Source organism: Cygnus atratus, chromosome 9, assembly GCF_013377495.2.
Source record: "Cygnus atratus isolate AKBS03 ecotype Queensland, Australia chromosome 9, CAtr_DNAZoo_HiC_assembly, whole genome shotgun sequence".
Taxonomy (NCBI): Eukaryota; Metazoa; Chordata; class Aves; order Anseriformes; family Anatidae; genus Cygnus; species Cygnus atratus.
Window position 1 is genome coordinate 3,428,290 of NC_066370.1, and position 19,898 is coordinate 3,448,187.

General features: G+C 36.7%; 1 protein-coding gene across 1 annotated transcript in view; it reads right to left on the bottom strand.

Moving 5' to 3' along the window:
* Positions 1-19,898, bottom strand: part of COL4A3 (collagen type IV alpha 3 chain) — a 60,523-nt gene that overhangs the window by 18,705 nt on the left and 21,920 nt on the right. The window contains exons 10-29 of the mRNA XM_035544696.1: positions 19,694-19,756; positions 19,180-19,215; positions 18,960-19,001; positions 17,562-17,639; positions 16,574-16,636; positions 16,285-16,341; positions 14,325-14,369; positions 12,847-12,900; positions 12,403-12,444; positions 10,955-11,042; positions 9,334-9,369; positions 8,627-8,791; positions 7,422-7,514; positions 6,193-6,288; positions 5,755-5,825; positions 4,471-4,659; positions 3,343-3,511; positions 2,103-2,195; positions 1,658-1,762; positions 1,052-1,149 (exon numbers count right to left, since the gene is read on the bottom strand). Of these exons, the coding sequence (XP_035400589.1) occupies positions 1,052-1,149; positions 1,658-1,762; positions 2,103-2,195; positions 3,343-3,511; positions 4,471-4,659; positions 5,755-5,825; positions 6,193-6,288; positions 7,422-7,514; positions 8,627-8,791; positions 9,334-9,369; positions 10,955-11,042; positions 12,403-12,444; positions 12,847-12,900; positions 14,325-14,369; positions 16,285-16,341; positions 16,574-16,636; positions 17,562-17,639; positions 18,960-19,001; positions 19,180-19,215; positions 19,694-19,756 (1,683 nt within the window). The remainder of the gene's footprint in view (positions 1-1,051; positions 1,150-1,657; positions 1,763-2,102; positions 2,196-3,342; positions 3,512-4,470; positions 4,660-5,754; positions 5,826-6,192; positions 6,289-7,421; positions 7,515-8,626; positions 8,792-9,333; positions 9,370-10,954; positions 11,043-12,402; positions 12,445-12,846; positions 12,901-14,324; positions 14,370-16,284; positions 16,342-16,573; positions 16,637-17,561; positions 17,640-18,959; positions 19,002-19,179; positions 19,216-19,693; positions 19,757-19,898) is intronic.

Genomic DNA, 19,898 nt, shown 5'->3' on the forward strand with positions numbered 1-19,898 from the left:
CCACACCAGAAGATTAATTTGTCTAAACAGCTTTTGAACTGTCTCATTGCTCTAAGAAATCGTTCCTGAGCATTACGAGACATCTCCCTCTCTTTGGCTGTTACTGCATTATGATGCTTGCTGTAACTATGTAAGGTGCTGGACCTATATGTAAAAGTTTGTGCAAATACAATTTTTCCTTTATTTTACATAGTAGTTATATTTTCATCATAATATTTATTGAAATAATCAAAGTCAGCACCCAGATATGTCTCAGAATACTTAGTTATTGCATTTTTACCCCTGTCATTCTTCTGAACATTGTTTTCTATGAAGACTGTTTTTATGATAAATATCTGAAGTCTATTCCCTGAAAGGAAAAGTTGAAATGTTTTTCCTTATTGGCTGACCAAACTGCTTGTTGTTTTGGGTACTAGTTTTGAATACGAGCAAATCAATATGTTCTTAAAACAGGCCGGTAGAGCTGAGATTATACCAGTCATTGATTATATATTTGGACCACAAAGGTCACTCCAAATCCAGCTGTTCTGTGGTTTCAAGCACAGAGTAAGTAATAATTAAACTAAACAAAAATCTCCATACTTTGCCATATCAAAAAACACATAGGAGAATGACATATGGGCATAAAAACAAAAAGAAATGCCCCCTTTTCAAAACAGTTAAGTGTTATTATTTTGTTCACCTTTGGATCCTAATTACAGAGTAGTCAAGAGTCCTACCTTTATATATTCCATCAGTAATTTCTGAACAGCCATCTCTTCAGAAACTGTGGCTTTAATTTTTTGCTGTAAGCAATGCAATAGTTTTCTTATGCTCTGAAAACTGAAGTATCAAAACATCCCAACGACTTGGGAGTTCTGAAATCCTGTATCTCTAGTTAAGATTTGACTTGACAACCTCTTTCATAAAATATTTCATTTTATAGTTTGTGCATCACTGGTTAGCAAATACAGGAACTCTTATTTTCCATGCACTTATTAATTTATTTGCTCAATGACACAGTTAATGAATGGAACCTATGGAAAAGTCTGTGCTGTATTTCTAGTCAAACCTTTTCTCCTGGTTGTCCCAGATTTCCAGCTCGGCCTGGCTCTCCAATTTTTCCTTCACAACCTGGTGATCCTCTGCCTCCAGTACGTCCCTTATCTCCTACAAAAAGAATTATATGGCAGTACAAATGCTATATTTACCACCTTATTTTACAAAGGGGTATTTGTATGAATGTGGTTATGGACTTCTGCACTATTGTAGGTTACAGGAGCTGAAAACGAAATCCTGATACACATTTGACACATTGCATCTTCCCTCAACACTCATTGTAACACTGCTCAGTTACTTGCGTCAAAAACATCCTGCATTAAGTAACCGATCTGGAGTGAACCCCTTCTGATGCCAGTTCCTCACTGTTCTCTTCAAAAAACTACACTGTAGTAGTTGTAGTATTCTATTTCTCTGAAATACTTCAAAATATTTCAAAAACAAAGAAAACCACAAAACCCCCTCAAAGGCAGTAAATTACAAGAGTGCTAAAAACCATCTGATTAATGCTCATTCATTATTTTTTTAAAGATGATTGTTGTCAATTCAGATTAAAAAAAAAAAGTAGAAAAGGTGTTGTGTTTTTTTTTTTTAAAGAATATCAAAAAATGTATTTTACCTTTTGGACCTGGGTTTCCAGGAAACCCAAGCCCTGGAAAGCCTGTGTCACCTGTTGGCCCTGGATGTCCTGGATCACCTGGCTGACCATTTGTTCCGACCCTACCTGTTCAAAGAAAATAAGTAAATTGCAGTCCATCTTACCACAGAACTTCAACACATAACGACGGGGTGTTTTCCAGCTTATCATTATTGATTAGGACATCAGTGTAGATGACATCATTAGAACTTAGACACTGTTTTTCCTCCACAGTAGTTAAAATGCTAATTGTGATCTCTGTGTTCTCAGTATCAAAGCATGCACGAGTCTGTTAAGTCTTCATGCAATCTGCCCTTGGTATGAAATCCTTCATAGAGTTCTCTCCAACAGTTTCATCTGGCCAGAGTTGGTAGAGAAATCCCAATCAGGTCATCTCTAACTTTGTCCTTAGGGCAAACATACTCACCAGGCACCCCTGGGGGTCCAGGTAAACCATCTGGTCCTTGAGGTCCTGGCAATGCAGGCAATGGAGTTATCCTACTGGTCTCTCCTTTCAGACCTTCAGCAAATACATTATCAAAGTCTTATGGTTTGGAAATAAGACAATTTTAAAATACATAATTTACAATTTAAAAATATTAATGAGCAAGCTAGTCAGTTAAAAATCTGGTCTGCTATTGTTTCCATGTTTCTGAAGCTCCAACAGATTTTGAAAATCCTTTAAACCCTGACTTCATACAGCAAAAGAATTTTATTGACACCCAGACCACCTCAAGCCCTTCTCTCAGCCCTCCTACAGTCTAACAGACACCCAGAGAGCACAAAATGATTTTAAGTAGGGAATATAAGTTATTGTCAACATCAGGTCGAAGACCCTCAGAACAGACTAAACAAAAAAATAAAAACAAAAACAAAACTCACAATTAGCAAGGTCTCCAACAGAGATTCATGTGCATTTCCTGATACAATGTGACAACCCCAGAAAGAGTGACGAAGACTCAGATTGACACACTCTAAAAATTTCATCCCTTTGGATAACAAATTCACATCTTACATCAGTCAATAGCACAAGCATGGGTATATTGTGCCCAACATATCACTGCAGTTATAAGCACTAATCCCCAGAATCCCCTGGATTTAAAATTCAAAAATTCTCTTAAAAAGTGACTTGACTATATCTCTCCTGCCCAGCTTCGAGTTCTTCCAGATTATATTTGCCTATAAATAAATACACTGGTATGTTTCCGGCACTCCAAAGTGATCAACTCCTTCATATTTTCCTCTGATGACTTAGCTCACACTAATGATGAGAAATGGATCTATAGTCAAAGAATTTTTTTCATGATGAGGATAGTCAAGCACTGAAACAGGTTGCCCAGAAAGTCTGTGCAGTCTTTGTCCTTGAAGGTTTTAAAGTATTACTCAGTCAAGACTTGAAGTAAACTGCTCTAATCTCATAGCTAACCCTGCTCCGAGCAGGAGTTTGGACTAAAGACCTCATAGGGTCCCTTCCAATCTCAATTATCTTATGACCCTAAGACTTTTGCTATTATCTCTAGTGAAACCAAAGATGGAACAACGCTTTGGAAATCTCATCCCAAGAAAAAACTTCCTACATTTCATAATTTATGTCTTTGTCTTTAATCTCTCTCTGCAGTTTAAAACTTTAACATAGGTAAAGAACAGTAAAATAGGAAGTTACAAACCAGCTTCTCCAGGCAATCCAGGAGGACCAGGTACTCCTTTAGAGCCTTTGAAACCTCTTATTCCTTGTGGCCCATAACCTGGTGGTCCAGGAAGCCCCATCTCTCCAGGGAGACCAGGATTACCAGGCAGTCCAGGTAGTCCTCTATCTCCTTTTGTGCCAGACAATCCCTATTAACGATATATATGTCTGTATACCAAACATTACTTGCTCTCCATGCCAGCTTTCACAACAAAATGCCTGATTCTCTGTACGACTATGATCTCATACTATTTTAGCAGCAGAGTAGCTCTGCTGATTGAACAGGACTTTTTCAACCAATTTACTTGTGATGAAAAAAATAAGAATTTTAATATCAATGCTTGTAAACTGTAGGGCATTCATCCAGCCTTTCTATTAAAATTGAAAAAGTACAAAAACAGCTTGATTTTCAATTACCACGGCATTATATTGTATGATTTTTTATTTTTCAAAACACATTAGGAAAAAAAACAATTTCAGCACTGATTTGCCGTAAGTGCTACGGGGTCAGGTTTAAAAATAGCAATATCTGAATCACTTTTACAGTTTCTCAGCCAACACAGTGCAACAACAATTGCTAGTTTTTTGTTTCTGCTGATCCAAGAGCTCTGCTCTAAGAAAGCTAGTCTTAAAGTAATTCTCGCAGCTTTTGTGGTTTCTCTCAGCCCTGACTGAAGATTAATTCCTAAAGACCAAACTGGTATTATTTGTACTATTATTTCACTTTAAGCATTATGACTAGACAGAAAAACTATTTTTATTTGTTTGCTTTTGGTCCGTGTCTTATTCATCACAGCAATCCAAGATAACACTCCAATACAAATGTCCAAACTAACAGCACAATAAACTAATAAATTGCTGAGGCTTTGCAGCAGCATGCATCCACACTAGCCTCATCTCTCCCTGGTATTACATAAGAATATTTATTCTAATTCATTTGTTTCCACTTATGTGTACTGGTTGCTATAGTTAAGCATAGCACCTCTAAGTCAGGCAGATGATATTCAGTTAAAATACTGGACTAGGTAGAACAGAGTGTCATACAAGATACAACCACTAACTTAGCTTTTCATGAATTCTATGTTAATTGTAAACAGTGCATACCTACCTCTTCACCTTTAGAACCCTTGTAGCCCTTTGGGCCAGGTCTTCCCAGGAATCCACTTGAACCTTTTCTTCCTTTGTCTCCCCTGGACCCTGGATCTCCTTGCTCACCTTTTGGCCCTTCTGGATACACGTATCCTGGCTCACCTTTTGATCCTTTATGTCCTTGATCTCCTTTAAAACCTGGAGGTCCCTGGAACAAAGAAAATTTCAGTGCTAAACATGTCAACCATTTTCATGTTTTCTTTTTTAAATTAAATACCTAAGAATGGTTCTCCTTATTTGTATCTTTATTCACTGTAACTGCCCACTCCAACTACTGGCATAATTAGAAGGACAAGAAAAAAAATTTAAAATCTGATTAGAGAGGACACGGGAGAGGACATTGTTCTCTACATGGGAAGATCTCCCTAGGGATACTACAGCCACCACAGCTGTCTGTCTGTAGCTAACTTCTGTGCTCTTTTCTTAGCCCCTCAGGGCACAATGTGGAACTGAAAGCACACAAGCACACTGGGCTCTAGTGATCTTGGGCTCACAAATTCTTGGGAGTTTTCTGGAAAAACTTCCTAGCAGGCTCTTTCAATTATGCATCTGTATGGCAGCCACCACAGTATGTTCTTGTGCATGACAGTTTTGTTTTGGACAGTGTTTTCTGTAATCTCCCAAGAATTGTTACTACTACAGGCACAAATTAGAACAACCAAGTAGTATGTCTGTGGCAGGTGCTTGCCTTCCCACTTCAGCAAGTTTCCCAAATGCCTCTTGAACACTTACAGACATGGGGAATCAACCACCTCACTGGGAAGCCTGTCCCAGCATTTGATCACCCTCACAGTAAAGACCTTCTTCCTAACATTCAGGCAGAACCCCTTCTCTGGCACAGCTCTGTGCTGTTCCCTCATATCTTATCACTGGTTATTGGGGTGAAGAGATCAGCACCTCTCTCTCCGTTTCCCCTACTCAAGAAGTTGTAGAGAGCAATGAGTTTGCTTCTTAAGACTTCTTTCATCCAAACTAGACAAACCAAGTGTCCTCAGCCTCTCCTCATAGGACATGCCCTCCAGCCTTTTTTATACCAACTTTATTGTCTTCCTCTGGAAGCTTTCAAGTTTCTTAATATCCTTTCTACATTGTGGAGCCCAGAACTGTACACAGTATTCAAGGTGAGGCTGCAACAGAAAACTGTTGATATCACTTAGTATGACACTTCGTTTAACGTTGGTCATGACATTTCTATGAAATTCTTGTGGGATCTGAAAAATGATTTGAAAAATGCAAGTCTTACTTGAGCTCCTGGAAAACCTGGTGCTCCTGGAGAACCTGGAGCTCCTTTGGGACCTTGTGTTCCTTCCCTACCTGCAAAAGAACAAACATATTTTGTAAATAAAATAGAAAACAAGGAAATGGATTTTGATAAGCTCTCATAATCACATGCAGCACTGTATGTTACTCCCATTTACACTCACTGCATGAGCATAGACTGACCTGGCTTCAGGCTGCACCTAAGCCCATTAGCATTTAGTCTTCAACTCTTTTAGGGCTTGTGCTCACGTCAGCAGATGGAGCTGCATTATGCTATCACACTCATCACAACCTCAGGGCTATTTCTGGGATCTGGAATATTGCATGATGCAGACATGCTCATATCTGTCCTGATTCTCATGCTAAAAGCAAAAGCAGTGGCATTTCCTACCATCCTGTTAGAAATACTGAGATAATTTACCAGGGATGCCATCCTGGCCATGTGGCCCAGGCGAACCAGGAAGACCAGGCGTTCCCGGAACATAGCTACAATCAGTACACACGTAAGCTTCATCACCTAGAAGGAATATAATTCATTAGTTGTTCCACACAAAGTAAGTCCCAGGCTGAACTAATGTGTTATTTTTTTTTTTTTATAGAGGGTGGTCAACACCTCTTGGTCAAAGAGCAGTAGGCATGTGACCTGAATTTTGATGGAAGATCACCTCCAACACAATACAAGATCACCTGTGGTCAGACAGTGAATCAGAACTGATTACATTTAATTCAAAACATAGGGACACACAGTTTAAATCTCTTGTGTTTTTTTTTTTTGTTTTGTTTTGTTTTTCAAGTCTGGTTTCAGTAAGCTATTTGGATACAGTCACTCTATCGACAGGCCAAATTGTCTCAAAAGAAGAAAGGCACACAGGCTTTGAACTAACATGGCTTCATAACAGCCTGAGTGACTTTAAAGACGGGCAGGTGGCATTTAGCAAAAAAAAAAAAAATTAGCAGCTCCTGTGGTGATATTTACAGAATGAACCTTCTCTCAAAGAACAACCGTTAGTGCTGACATAACAACACGGGAATACAAAAACCCCACCAACCTGTAATAAGCACTGTCCAGAGAAGATCTACACCCTGGCTGCAGTGCTTTACAGCTGGTGCTTGGCACTGGCACAGGCACTGTTCTTAGCCACTGTTTACTTTAAGGGGAGGACATCTTGCTATCCCTAATGAATTTTTTAAAAATCTCTGAACTCATCAAATAGCTTGAGAGGTCAATTAATTTCAAAATTTCATGAGGATCTATGAAGATAAATGGATTGTACCGTCAACTTCTAAGCGGTAGCTTTCAGAAAGGATGTAGAAATGGAAAAAGTAATTTTTCAGCTCTGCATCTTGGTTTTCAGGTGAAAAGGCCAGTAACTGTCAATAACGATACGTTCCCGTCCTCATTCAGAGAAAACACTCCCACACAAAAAAATGTGGTACATGAAAGCGAAATGTACAAAAACCCTGTACTGAGAATGAACATGAACTTTTTCCACTCTGTTTTAATTTCTCCTAATTTATACACGCTGTCTTGAATATGGAAGGGCTTGCTCCAAAACCATAAGATTCCCTGACATTTTTGATATCTTGTTATCCCCTGTTGAGTGAACACTATGTCAATCCTTCAAACAGTCTATAAACACAGTAACTGACCTTTCATGCCAACATCTCCTGGAGGTCCTGGAGGTCCTGCATACCCTGGCTCTCCAGGACGTCCTGGTGGGCCTGTTCTAAATATTACTCTACCTGGAAATGAAATGAGCATGGCACCATTACATTTACAGATTATTCAGACATTCTCTATTTGCTAAGGCAGAAAAAAGGTGCAAGGATGATCTGGAGACAGTATTCATTTGAAAGAGAACTACCTGGACAAAACCGAAACTCCTTTAACTGGAATTACTTGAGGAAAAATATGGTGATTCTAAAGTAAATCTCAGCAGACTGCTGGATTTATCTGTCTAGCCAGGGGGCTGCCTTTAAAAAGCACAGTTCCTCCTTTGGGAAATATTTACATTCTAACAGAAACATAATTCTTTCTTTTCCAGCTTTGGAAGGAAAACTTTTATTTGTAAATTATTAATCCTGCTCAAGTATCTTTATTAGAATTATTCAGCTGTATTTACTATTACTCTGGAAAAAACAGATGACATATTGAGCTCTTCCTAAGGCAATCATTTGGAGGACAGATTTTTTATTTTAAGGGAGGAAAGATAAGCATTACATGGGTATTATTTCTGAAAAGAACTTGCTTTGGCCATACCACATATAAAGGAAATATGATGCTGTTTGTACTCCTAGTTAAAGAGGTACTCCTGGTTAATACACTTTCTAAAAGTTGTATGAACTGGAACTACTCAGCTGGTTCAAAGCTGCTACTGCTTTGTTTTCATGATGCCAGTACTTCAAGCCTGCTCTAAGGCCCACTAAGACCTAGGAAGGCATGCAAGTGATTTCTCTAACTTTTAGATTAGCCCTTTCTGAGTTTAGTTTTACAGATGAACTGCAATGTTTGGAACAGTTAATCTTAAGAACAGATTTTTTTTTTCTCATTAGTCCTTCCTGTTTTTAAGTAGTATATTTTTAGTCACAGTTAAAAAAAAAAAAAAAGCGAGAAATCTTTATACTGGAAAGTCATTGTACCTTCCCCACAGAATCTCATTAGAAATGGAGCACAGACAATTGCTACACATACTTTTTCGTGAATATTCTAAAGTGAAATTTCCAAAAAAAAATCTATTCAACCACTTTACTCATGATATACTCCATAAATCATATGTTTATATAATCTCATACATCAGCAATTGAGATAACTGGATTTGTTGCTGTGTATTATATATACAATAATAAAATGTCACCTGGTTCTCCTGGAGGACCTGGTAATCCAACAGAACCAGGTCTGCCAGTAATCCCAGGTAGTCCTGGAGGGCCTACAATGCACAAGCCCGTTCGTCCTTTTTCTCCTTTTGTTCCTTTTGGGCCAGGAAATCCCGGGGGACCTCTCAGACCAGGTCTTGACACACCTAACCAAAGAGGAGAAAATACAAAAATGAAATTAAAGAAAAAAAAAAGGAACTTCAAAGCAAAGTAAGCAAGTACTCAGCAGGATGAGTGAGAGACAAACACAGTTTCAAAGTTCATACCATGAATCTTTTTTACATTATTATGTAAAATATTATATTATTATATTAATAATTATTAATAATTATTAAAAATTATTATATTATTATTACATATTATTATAATTATAAAATAAAATATAATAAATATAAATATAATTATATATTTTTATATTATATAAAATTATTAATAATTAATATATTATATTATTTAATATCAATATTATATTAAATAATCACAATGAGAATGTAAAGATATTTTAAAATGTTCTTTAATCTCTCTTTACATGCTTGGCTCATCAAAACTTGTGGCTGACATTTTTTATTTTTATTTTATTGCTATGTAGAGATATGTTCACAGACATCCAAAATTAAGATTTCACAACAGTGATTTGGTATAACTGGCAGGAAGAACAATTTTTGTGGTACTGGAGCATTACACATACCTGGTCTACCAGCACCTCCAGGAGGACCCTGTGGCCCTGCAAAAGCAACATGTTTAGAACTGGAGTTAAACCATTGTATCCTCAGCAAAGTCACTACTCAGTAACACTGACTGCAATCTTTGCGTTTCTGCATTCTATGCTTATTTTATCTTTTAAGAATTTGGTTTTACCTCAGTAGTCGTATACCATTTACGCAACTGTTGCACACTGCCAATTCTCACTGAAATCTGGCAAGATATGGGTGTTTACAAGAGGTAGGAATAGGACCCACCACATTTATCCTCAGGTGGGGATGCACCAGTTACTTGAGAGGGGCTTACAGGCCTGCAAACTTCCTTCTTTTTTGCCACTATTACTTGCTGTAATAGAGATACCACTTCTTAAAAATGCATTATCTTTGCAAGGCTCAACTCTCCTCTTGTCATCCCTTGGAAGCACGTAAGTAGATTTATTAAAACAAAGGGTATTCATGGGATGCAACGTGATCACTTGCACACATGAATATTCATAAAAACAGAACACCAAAATACAGTAGGCTAGCATTTGCTGGGTGAGTATGAGGTGTAGCTCACAACATGCTGCCTTAGAGTTCAGCCCACAAGTTATTATTACATTGTGATACAGCTCAAATAATAAATCAAGACATTTTAATTTTACAGCATGGCCAAACTAAACAAAAAACAACAACAAAAAATATTATTTGGGGATGATAGGCAATAAAAATGGCATAAGAAACTCTGAAAGCTACAAAAATAGTATGACCTTTAAGAGGAGACTTAAAGCTCTGGCGTTTTGTCTATGGCATACATAAGTAACACTGATGCAGTAATCCACTAAGGTCATTATATAGGATGTGAGTGAGCTTAGGTGCTCAACTCAATTATGTGCACAAAGAAGTATGCCAGCTTCATTATTTTTAGAGAAATCTTACTACGTATCTCAGGATAAATTTGATGGGAGTAATTTGGAAAGGCAGAAGCAGGTTGCTGTGTGCTCAGAAACCTAGCCTGGAACAAGCCCTTTGAATAAACAGCCCCCGTGTCCTGGCTTCTTCTGAGATAGAGTTAATTTTCTTCGTAGAGGCTGGTATGTGCTGTGCTTTGAATTTAGGAGAAATGTAATACTGACAACACACTAATGTTTTAGTTGTTGCAGAGCAGTACTTACACAGAGCCAAGGACTTTTCAGCTTCTCACATCACCCTGCCAGTGAGCAGGCTGGGGGTGCACAAGAAGCTGGGAGGGGACACAAGAGGGAGAGCTGACCCAAAAGGGATATTCCATGGCAGCAATAAGAGCTGGGGTGGTTGGCTGGGAGAGGAGCCACTGCTCAGGGACTGGCTGGGCACTGGTTGGCAGGTGGTGAACAATTGCATTGGGTACCACTTTTTTTTTGTACATATCATTATTATTATCATTATTCTCTTCCCTTCCTTACTGTCCTATTAAACTGTCTTTATCTCAATCCACAAGTTTTACCTTTTGATTTTTTTTTTTAATTTTATTTTCTCCCCCATCCCACTTGGCAAGGGAGTGAGTGAACGGCTGTGGGGTGCTTAGCTGCCTGTGGGGTTACACCACAACATCACGCTAAAAGATTGTAGTCTTGATATGCTACTCACCAGGCATACCACGTTGACCTTTTGGTCCTGGAGGTCCAGGGGGTCCTTCATCTCCCCTATCACCAACTACATTATCATAATACTCTGTCTTAATAGAAAGATTGTAAGAAAAGAACGAATAGTAAGAATGAAGAAAAAAGCACAGTGCCTCATACTGACCATTTGGTTAGTACAATGTTATGACCTTATTCATCCTTCCAAAGCTGTGACACCATGAGACCTTCCTAACCACATGCTAATCATTCACAAGTAGTCAGTAGTCAAATTAAATTACAATTGTTACACACAGATAATGCCAAAAGACCTGTACAAATAGAGGGGGCTGGGATTTTCAGCCCAGTTCCTTACTTCCCAAAGAATTCCTCTGCCTGTGGATGCAATTATACAGGCAGATTGGGATTTAGAGACCCAATCAGGAATATTACAGTAGCATAAGATAGAAAATATTCTTGACAGAAACCTCTAGGAATTATAAAGTCTATTCTACTGCTTCAAATCAGATTCAGCTATACAGAAACTACTCTTTTAAGTAATCATACATGAAAAAAGACAAAAATCAACTAGTTAAATCACAAATGCATACAAAATTAATTCCTATGAAATTAATATTCTCAATTTATTATAGTTTAATATGATGACATTTCGAAATTTATATAAATGACAGGCAGAATCAAAATGCTATTAACTATAGCTCTACTTTTTTCTAACTACAAATTTTTGCTCTTTTCTGGATTATTCTGAATGGGCACCTTTACCTGAAAATAAGATTATGGTAAGAGTTGTGCCTTGACACATAAACATCACACTAAAATTTAAATGGACTACTAAAACACTAATTTTAAAAGGCATAAAAAACTGCTTAAAATATGCAATTTCTATTCTTGTTCTATTGATTTTTTGAAAAGCAGTGGTTTTTAGTACTCTGTCAATATCACAATTCATTCAGCTTATTTAAAGTTATTTCTTTTTGGACAACTTGAGCAGAAAGTTTCCATTAGATGCACACAGGTCCTTTAAGAAGAACACTGGAGAGACAGCATAACTAGACAAAGAAATTGTACTCATAGTATCTGTTAGTTTGATGTTATTTTTTATTTTTTATTTTTTTAAATAAAGAACCTTGGGATTTTCAAATTAAAAACACCTGTTCTAGAACTGATTAGTTTGGTTTTAAAAAAATCAACTCCAGTGATGTTTGTAACTGTTCTGTGATAGTCCAGTCTCCTGCCAAAACTGCTGGAAATGAGTGAAATCTAACCAGGTGTTGATCTTTCATCCAGTTCTACATGAAGGGAGATGCCATGCCTTCGAGATGTCCAGCAATAACAGTACTTTAGAATGACATACCCCAATTAGAGCATCATGGCATCCATTATTGCTACATGCAGTCAGTTTGACTTATTTTAATGGTTTATACAAATGACATGATGAAGATAATTTACACTTACTCGACCACAAGCTCCAGGCGGACCAGTGTTGCCTTTTATCCCCTTAATTAGAGGACAGAAATGGGTTAAATTTATTTATTAAAAAGAATACATGACATGACATTTGATATCCACTGTCATTTCAGTACATAGCTTACAACATTAAAGGAATTCTACTCCTGACCAGTCCTTCAGCACCCTGTCCTCTGTTCCTGCCAGAACTGCTCAGCCACATGCTCCAAAAACTACAGGAGTACACCAGCAGGCAAAGATGGACACCAGTTCATGCACATCATCTATTTCAGCTGACCAATTCCCCATTCCACAATATCATTACTTGTCATCTTGTACACATATTGTCTACGTACAAACATACTGTACAGACAGTGATAAAAAAGAATATATAATAACCCCCAAACATACCTTATCCTCATCCTCAAAAACAACAAAAGCATTAGACAATACCTTAGCTCCTTGTCTGCCAGCCACTCCTGGTTTGCCCTGTTCACCCTTTTGTCCCTGCAGATGACAGTATACAATTTTATGAGAAAAAATCTTTTAGCACTGTCATCAATCAAATTTAAAATTGAAAGCTTTGATCTTTCAGGGCAATGGCAACACAAATATGACTTGCTCAGAGGAAGAAATTCCAGGGAAAGACTCAGTATGGGGCAAAGTTCCATGTCTGCAGGCAATACCACAAGTCTCATATCCAAACCTGCCTTTATAATGGCACATTCTACCAATCCCAAGATGAAGCCACTCCAGATAACACAAGTGTAAGAGGCTCTGGTTTGTCCTCCCTCTGTAAACTGCTGTTCCTGAAAGGGGAGAAACTGAACACAATGTGATATTCTCATATTCATCAACTCCATCTCACAGACCTTGTCCAGCTAGTGTCTACTGAAGGGTGTCAGCAAGACCAAGAGGGAAAATAGCCTTAACAGTGGTCTGCACTATCTGCAAGCGTACATATGTGTAAAAAAAGGATTCTGCAGAGGTTTATGGAGCTGAATGCACCCCTAGTTGGTAAAAGGCAGAAATGGGGACAGAACAATGACATGTCTTTGTCATGACAGAAGGCTTTTTTTCTGTTAGCTGAGTAATAAGGCAGTAGAGTCTTGCAAACTGTCATTCCAAGTTTTTTTTGTCAGACTGGAATGTGTTTAGACTCGGTGCTAAGGTTGTTTTGATACAATGAGGATGGCGTTTTAGTTAGATATTTATGAAATGGGTTATACCAACAATAAGAATTCTGTATGGCCACTGTGACCCTAATTACATCATTAAAGTGGATGTGAATTAAATAGAGAAGAACTGATATTTAACCAATTGAATAAGCATTCCAAGGACAATTCAACAACTTGAGCTTTTGAACCAGTATACAAATGAGATCATTTTGGGTATGAAATGATATATTTTACGAACTATATTTTGGTACTTCCTCCAAAATGATTATTTTAATATCTATCAGTCGTCTCACTTTAGGCCAAGATAGTTGTAACATTGACTGTAGCTTCTCCTTTTAAAGGATGTCTTTGATTCTAGTGAATAAAATTATTCATTTTGCTTCTTGATTTCTGAAGTGAAGATATAGCTCTTTTGCAAATATTTCAGCGTGACTAACCAGAATGAAAATCGGTAATTTAGATGTTCATTTGACCTCCATCTCAAACTCATTTGATAGTCAGAAGCAAACAACAGGTCTTTTTTTTTTTACACAGAATAACAAGATCTATGTAGCAAACCTCTCTCTCCTGCACACATCTATAGGTACACGGTATGTCCTTAGGCCAGTTTAGTGAAAAGTAATGTTTCACCACGTATGCAAATCAACATTCCCAGACACATTCCACAACGTGAAGAAGCTGTGACAGAAAGATATGACCACCAAAAAAAGATGACTGGTACTTAAAAGAACTTTTGAAGGCTTCCTTCATTACCGGTAAGCCAGGTGGACCTGGGGCACCTTCTTTTCCAGGTTTACCCTACAGAGGAAAATAATAATAAAATAAAAAATAAAAAGAACTAAAGAGGTGTCATTGCATTCTAAGAGCATACAACTAAATGCTGTGCTTGTAACTGTACTTTAGGTTCTTACTAATTTTGAAAAGCTTTTAGGCTATTTACTAAATGTTCATTATTTCTAATCAGAATTAATGTTTAGAAAAACAGAGAAAGATATTCCCTGGACATTCCTTCTCCTGTGGAGAATTAGCTGAGGCAGACACTTCAACAGCACAAAGTGCCAGGGAAGTACACAAAGCCTGGTGCAAAACGAGGTCCCTGCAGGAGCAAGACAAGCTATGACCAGACAATACAGCAGCTAATAGTCCTTCTAGTGATGAGCATGGAAAGATACCAAAGGGAAAAAGATATGAAAGACTTACAGGACTTGGGCTTAAGAGGTGGCTTGAACAGAAGCTATTTAATGAAGAAGAATAGGGACTGCACTTCAAAGGTAAAGGAAGTAGGGCAGCAAATGGAAAAGTCAGAACAGGAGAAGGCAGCGTGCCAGACATATCTGCTGTTTTCCACAGTGTACAGCACATTGTGGCAGCTTTCTGCTGGCATCCTGGCTTCTAGTGTGGCAACTACGCATGAAGTTGAACAACTTAAAAAACAAAAAAAAAGAAAATGTTTTTTGTTAAAAAAAAATGACAAGGGAAGGCAGAAGAGGGGAAAAAATGGAGAGCAAAACAGAAGTAAGTGACAAAATAATTATGGATACCTTAACTTACCACCCTGAAGGCAGAAATCAGGAAAAGTTGGTTTGTTAAAATAGCAGGAAGGTAGTGACAAGATAAAGGGGGGTGAAAGATTATGAGTTCAGAACAACAAGAAGGGAAGTACATTTCAGAGATTTATTTTGCACAGAATAAGTCCAGGAAAATTAAAATATTTTTTTTTTAAAAAAAGATCAGACCATGAATTACGATGTAAGCATCAGAAAAACCAGTAATACTGAAGAGATGGCAGAACTTAACCAAAGGTGATACTCTGGAAGAGAAGAGGGGGAGCTGGAAGTAGCAGTGATATCACTAGTGACTCAAACTTATTTGCACAAAATGATCCTTTTTTCTAGAACATGAAATTCACAGTTATTTGGTATATTGTAGCAATAATTTTGTTTTCTTTTTAGAATAGTTGGTCAGTCAATGTCTTAACATAGTTTGTATTTTCTTAGCATTCTTTAAGGTCAATAGGCAGAAAAGCAAGAGTGCTCTACTACTTTCTCCAGAAAAGAGGATGTGAAAGGTCAATTAAGAAGAGTTCTAGTAAAGTTTTGCATACTGTTACCATAATACAGAATACAGAAGATAGAAAAATGACAATACATCCTGGATAGCAAGAACTTTTGGTACTTTAAATTTTTGTCTGAGTTACTGCTTCAGTTTTTCATAATGCATAGGAATAATAAAAATAAACATTGGGCTGGTCTACAGCATCATCATTGTTAAAGTACCATACAAGTGAAGAAAGTGCAATCTATAGATAGTACAAGTTTTCCATTGTTACCCTTTCTTGCATAAGCAAATTTATTATAGCCAGAATAAGTATGGAAAAGTTTAAAAGTGTGTTTATATTAGACACTTCAGATAAGAGATATTTCTTAATATTGCTTTGAAAATTTATTTGAAATTGAGGAATTAGAATGTTTTGTTTAGAAAAATACCACAAAACATTATTATTTGAGTATTCTAGGGTTATAAATTTTATAGAAGGCTATAAATTTTTGATTATAAATTGGTACACTGTCAGAAATTCATACAGGTTTAGTTACTATGAACAGGAACCTTTTGTTGAGAAGTTTTTATGTGAAAATTTGAAAGTCATTTCAATACCAAGTGGTACCTTCCCATTTAATTATCTAACATACATATAAGTGCTTTTTCCACATACCTGTGCTCCGGGTTCTCCTCGGTCACCCTTTTCACTTAGAGAATCACCAACTGGCCCCTGTAACAAAAACACCATCAAAATATACATAATTGTGGTCACCTTTTTCCAAATTAAATACATCTTTTATCATTTTTTTAATTTTTAAAAAAATACAAATATAATGTCATCAATAGGTATTTATATTTAAAGGTCAGAATAAATAGCATAAATATGGGACTCTTTAGAGTAGCATTTACTAGGTGATGCTGCCTGAATGTCTGGGTTTAAGGGATTTATTCTGGTCACTTACTGTAAACCCCATAGGTCCTGGAAGTCCTCTTGATCCTTTTTCCCCTTTCTCTCCTTTCAAGTCCTATTACACAGAAAGTCAAAATCTAGCATGGTCTCTGGGATGTTTCTGTGCTTACGAAAACATTTGTGTGTTACAAATAGGAAAGCCAAACCTTACTAACAAGCTTACTTAAGCATGTATAGTTCTACTTAAATGACTAAAAGAAACAGAAACTTTGCATCAGCAAAGTTCCTCCCCGATATAATTTTGATGACAAAAATCACTTTTTATTTTAGCCCATAACAGAGAAGTTTTGAAAACTCCATGGATTAGATGCAGCTTGAATAAGGAAAACATTCAAAACCAGGTTGAAGAGTTGTTTCAGTTAACATGTGAACATATAAAACCAGGTATCAAGAACTGCTAAGTACTATAAAAGGACAAAATGCAAGACTCTTAATGCACAAAACATTATTTAAAATGAAAGTTGATTCAGAGTATTTCCTTTCTCAAATACTCATTGTTTTTCCAACACTTTCTATGATTACTCACATTCCAGTAAAAACATGAGAAAACAAACTTTGAAATGTATATGAACAACTTGTAAGCTTTTGTGAAACTCAGTAGCTCGGAGTCCTGATATTTTCAGTGACAAGGCCCAGAGGTCATCACAGCTGTGGCTTTGATGGCCAGTCAAAAAACTTGTGTTGATTTGGTGAAGCTATACGTGATTTACTTTTCATGTACTCAGAGATCCACAGCAGATGGGTTACTAATGAGCATTTAACATTCCACTGGAATCGTTCAGATGTGTGTATGAATATACAGGCCTCAGCTGAGCCGAATACACATGCTCTAAGAAGAGATTTGCATCTACCTAAATAAATCTGAAAAAAGTTAGGATGGATGAAAGGAAATGTAATCAGAACAATGAAGATGAAAATGTCCTGCACAAAGTAAACAGTAAGATGGCTTATCTAAATGTCATCTTTGACCATTTTATTACCGTCATGTTGTCTGGTCCACTCAATGTCACAATAACGGTTCCTGGTGGTCCAGGGGGTCCAGTTAATCCAGTGTCACCCTTAAAAGAAAGATAAAAATGAAGCAATTATAAGCTGTGTGGTTTTTTTCTTTACTTCAAATTACTACTGCTATGCTTTTGACATTGTAAAAACTTTTCAAGCCTTCTCCTAGGTGAGAAATCTAAAAATGCATATACTGACTTCTTTTAAAGTATCTAAAATTAGCTTAAAGAGTGTTTTTAATACAATTTTATCTCTAAATTAATTAAAATTTCTCTGACAATTAAAACAATTATCAGTTTTCTCCCAATTTGTTTAAGTCAGTTAACAAAAATATATGAAGCATCTTCAGTGACATCCTCAGAATTGCAGTCTGTATACTATAAGTAGATGATTGTCACATGTTGCTGTCAGGTAAAATTAGCTTTCATGTACTCTTGACCTAAAATGGTATTACAGTGCACTTTTTCACTAAGGATCTTTTAGAACAGGGAAAGTCCTAAATATGATCTTTCCTGCAGAGCTCAACAAAACATTAGCCATAATTTTAAGTGATTTTAAGCCAAGGGAATGTCTCTGGGTGCACTAGCAGCATAACAGCAAAGAATGCATCACTTTTTTGTAAAGAAGCAAGATGTTACATGCTCACTTGAGCTAATGCTAATGAATAATAAGTTATGTTTCTAGAGATTTTGCCAGGAAACTTCTAGCATGTTTCTGGTAGTAATCAATTAAAATCAATCCCACTGTCAGATAGTGATGTTTCAGTCCACAACTGAATCTGTGCAGGTCAATTAGCTGAACTATGAGATGCTCCAAGTTCTTAAAAGGGTGCTATAAGGACACTCAGACTGACTACACTGGCCTTCCAACAGCACCTTGAGGTCCTGAGAGACAATGTATTTATTCATAGTCATTTCTATGAATGTAAATTATATAGATACAAAGTAAAACCATGAAAGACAAACCATTCAATTTTTCCTCAAAATCTGGGAGGTTTACTAGCATCGTGAGGGCTGACACCAAAGAGATGTTGGCCACAATGAGTCATGAGTCTATATGGTAAGTCATGATGCTATATATTTACCACTGTTTACATGCTTGGATAACTATTTAGGAATACTGTGAAAATTATATATAAATGAATATAATGCTATGTATTAGTAAATATTAACTGTTTCTACCCTTTTGTTAGGACGTTTTTATCTTCAGCTCTTATGTGAACACAGTTTGTCTTCAGACATTAACTGCCATGTTCTGATCTTCCAGTAAAATACTTCCATATATATATTGAAAATTTTTATTTCACAGTACTTCTCCAAGTGTTTCACCATAGTATATCAGAAATAAAAAATGTTTTAAGCATTTTAGACATGCACCTTTCTTCCTTTGGTTCCTATTACTTTTATTCCCATAAGACCCTGAAAAAAGAAAAGAAAAGAAAAGAAAAGAAAAGAAAAGAAAAGAAAAGAAAAGAAAAGAAAAGAAAAGAAAAGAAAAGAAAAGAAAAGAAAAGAAAAAATGTTATTTTTATTTTAAATAGCATCCATAAAATGAGCTAGTAGCAAGCTTTCATTTTTATTACCAATCTGAGACTACCTTAGGTCCAGGAGGTCCTGGTCTCCCTGGCATTCCCTACAAAACAAACAAACAACAAAAAAAACCTGTAAAAAATTACAATCTTCAGCACCAACATAGGAGTTTTGGTACCCAGTTTTCACCTGAGTTATATTACTTTTTAAAATTTCTTCTTCCACCATTACAACTGCAATTTATTGTCAGTGGAAGTGATAGCAGAATGTCTATATGGTCTGGTTGCAAACATATACCTCTGTTATAGTTATCTACATTAGTATTTAATGTGAATTTATGGGTAATTATTTGAAAATGAAAATTTAGCCCTATGTAGACAAGAACACTTCTGAAAACATGGAAGTGATTGTGCATAATAAATAATCAAAAGGAAAAAAAAAACAGATGGGTGTAGAAAGGTATGGATTTCACATATCCATGTTTCTAAACATCAAGAAGTCTGGGACAGTCAGGTAATTCTTTTGGTTACTTTGAAAATCAAAAGGTTAAAGTAACAAGTGAGACATAAATTCGTACTCACTGAAGTTCCTGGAGGGCCCTGTGGTCCATTTTCCCCAGGATATCCTTGAACACCCTGGGCACCCTGCATATTAAAAAAACAAAAGAAACAAACCACAACAGCAATAAATGTCCTGGCAAGATGATGAGTAAATCACAATGCTAAGTTCAATGAACTGAATAATGGAGGGGCAGCCCTGTCTCTTGATTTCCTCTTCATGTCTCAG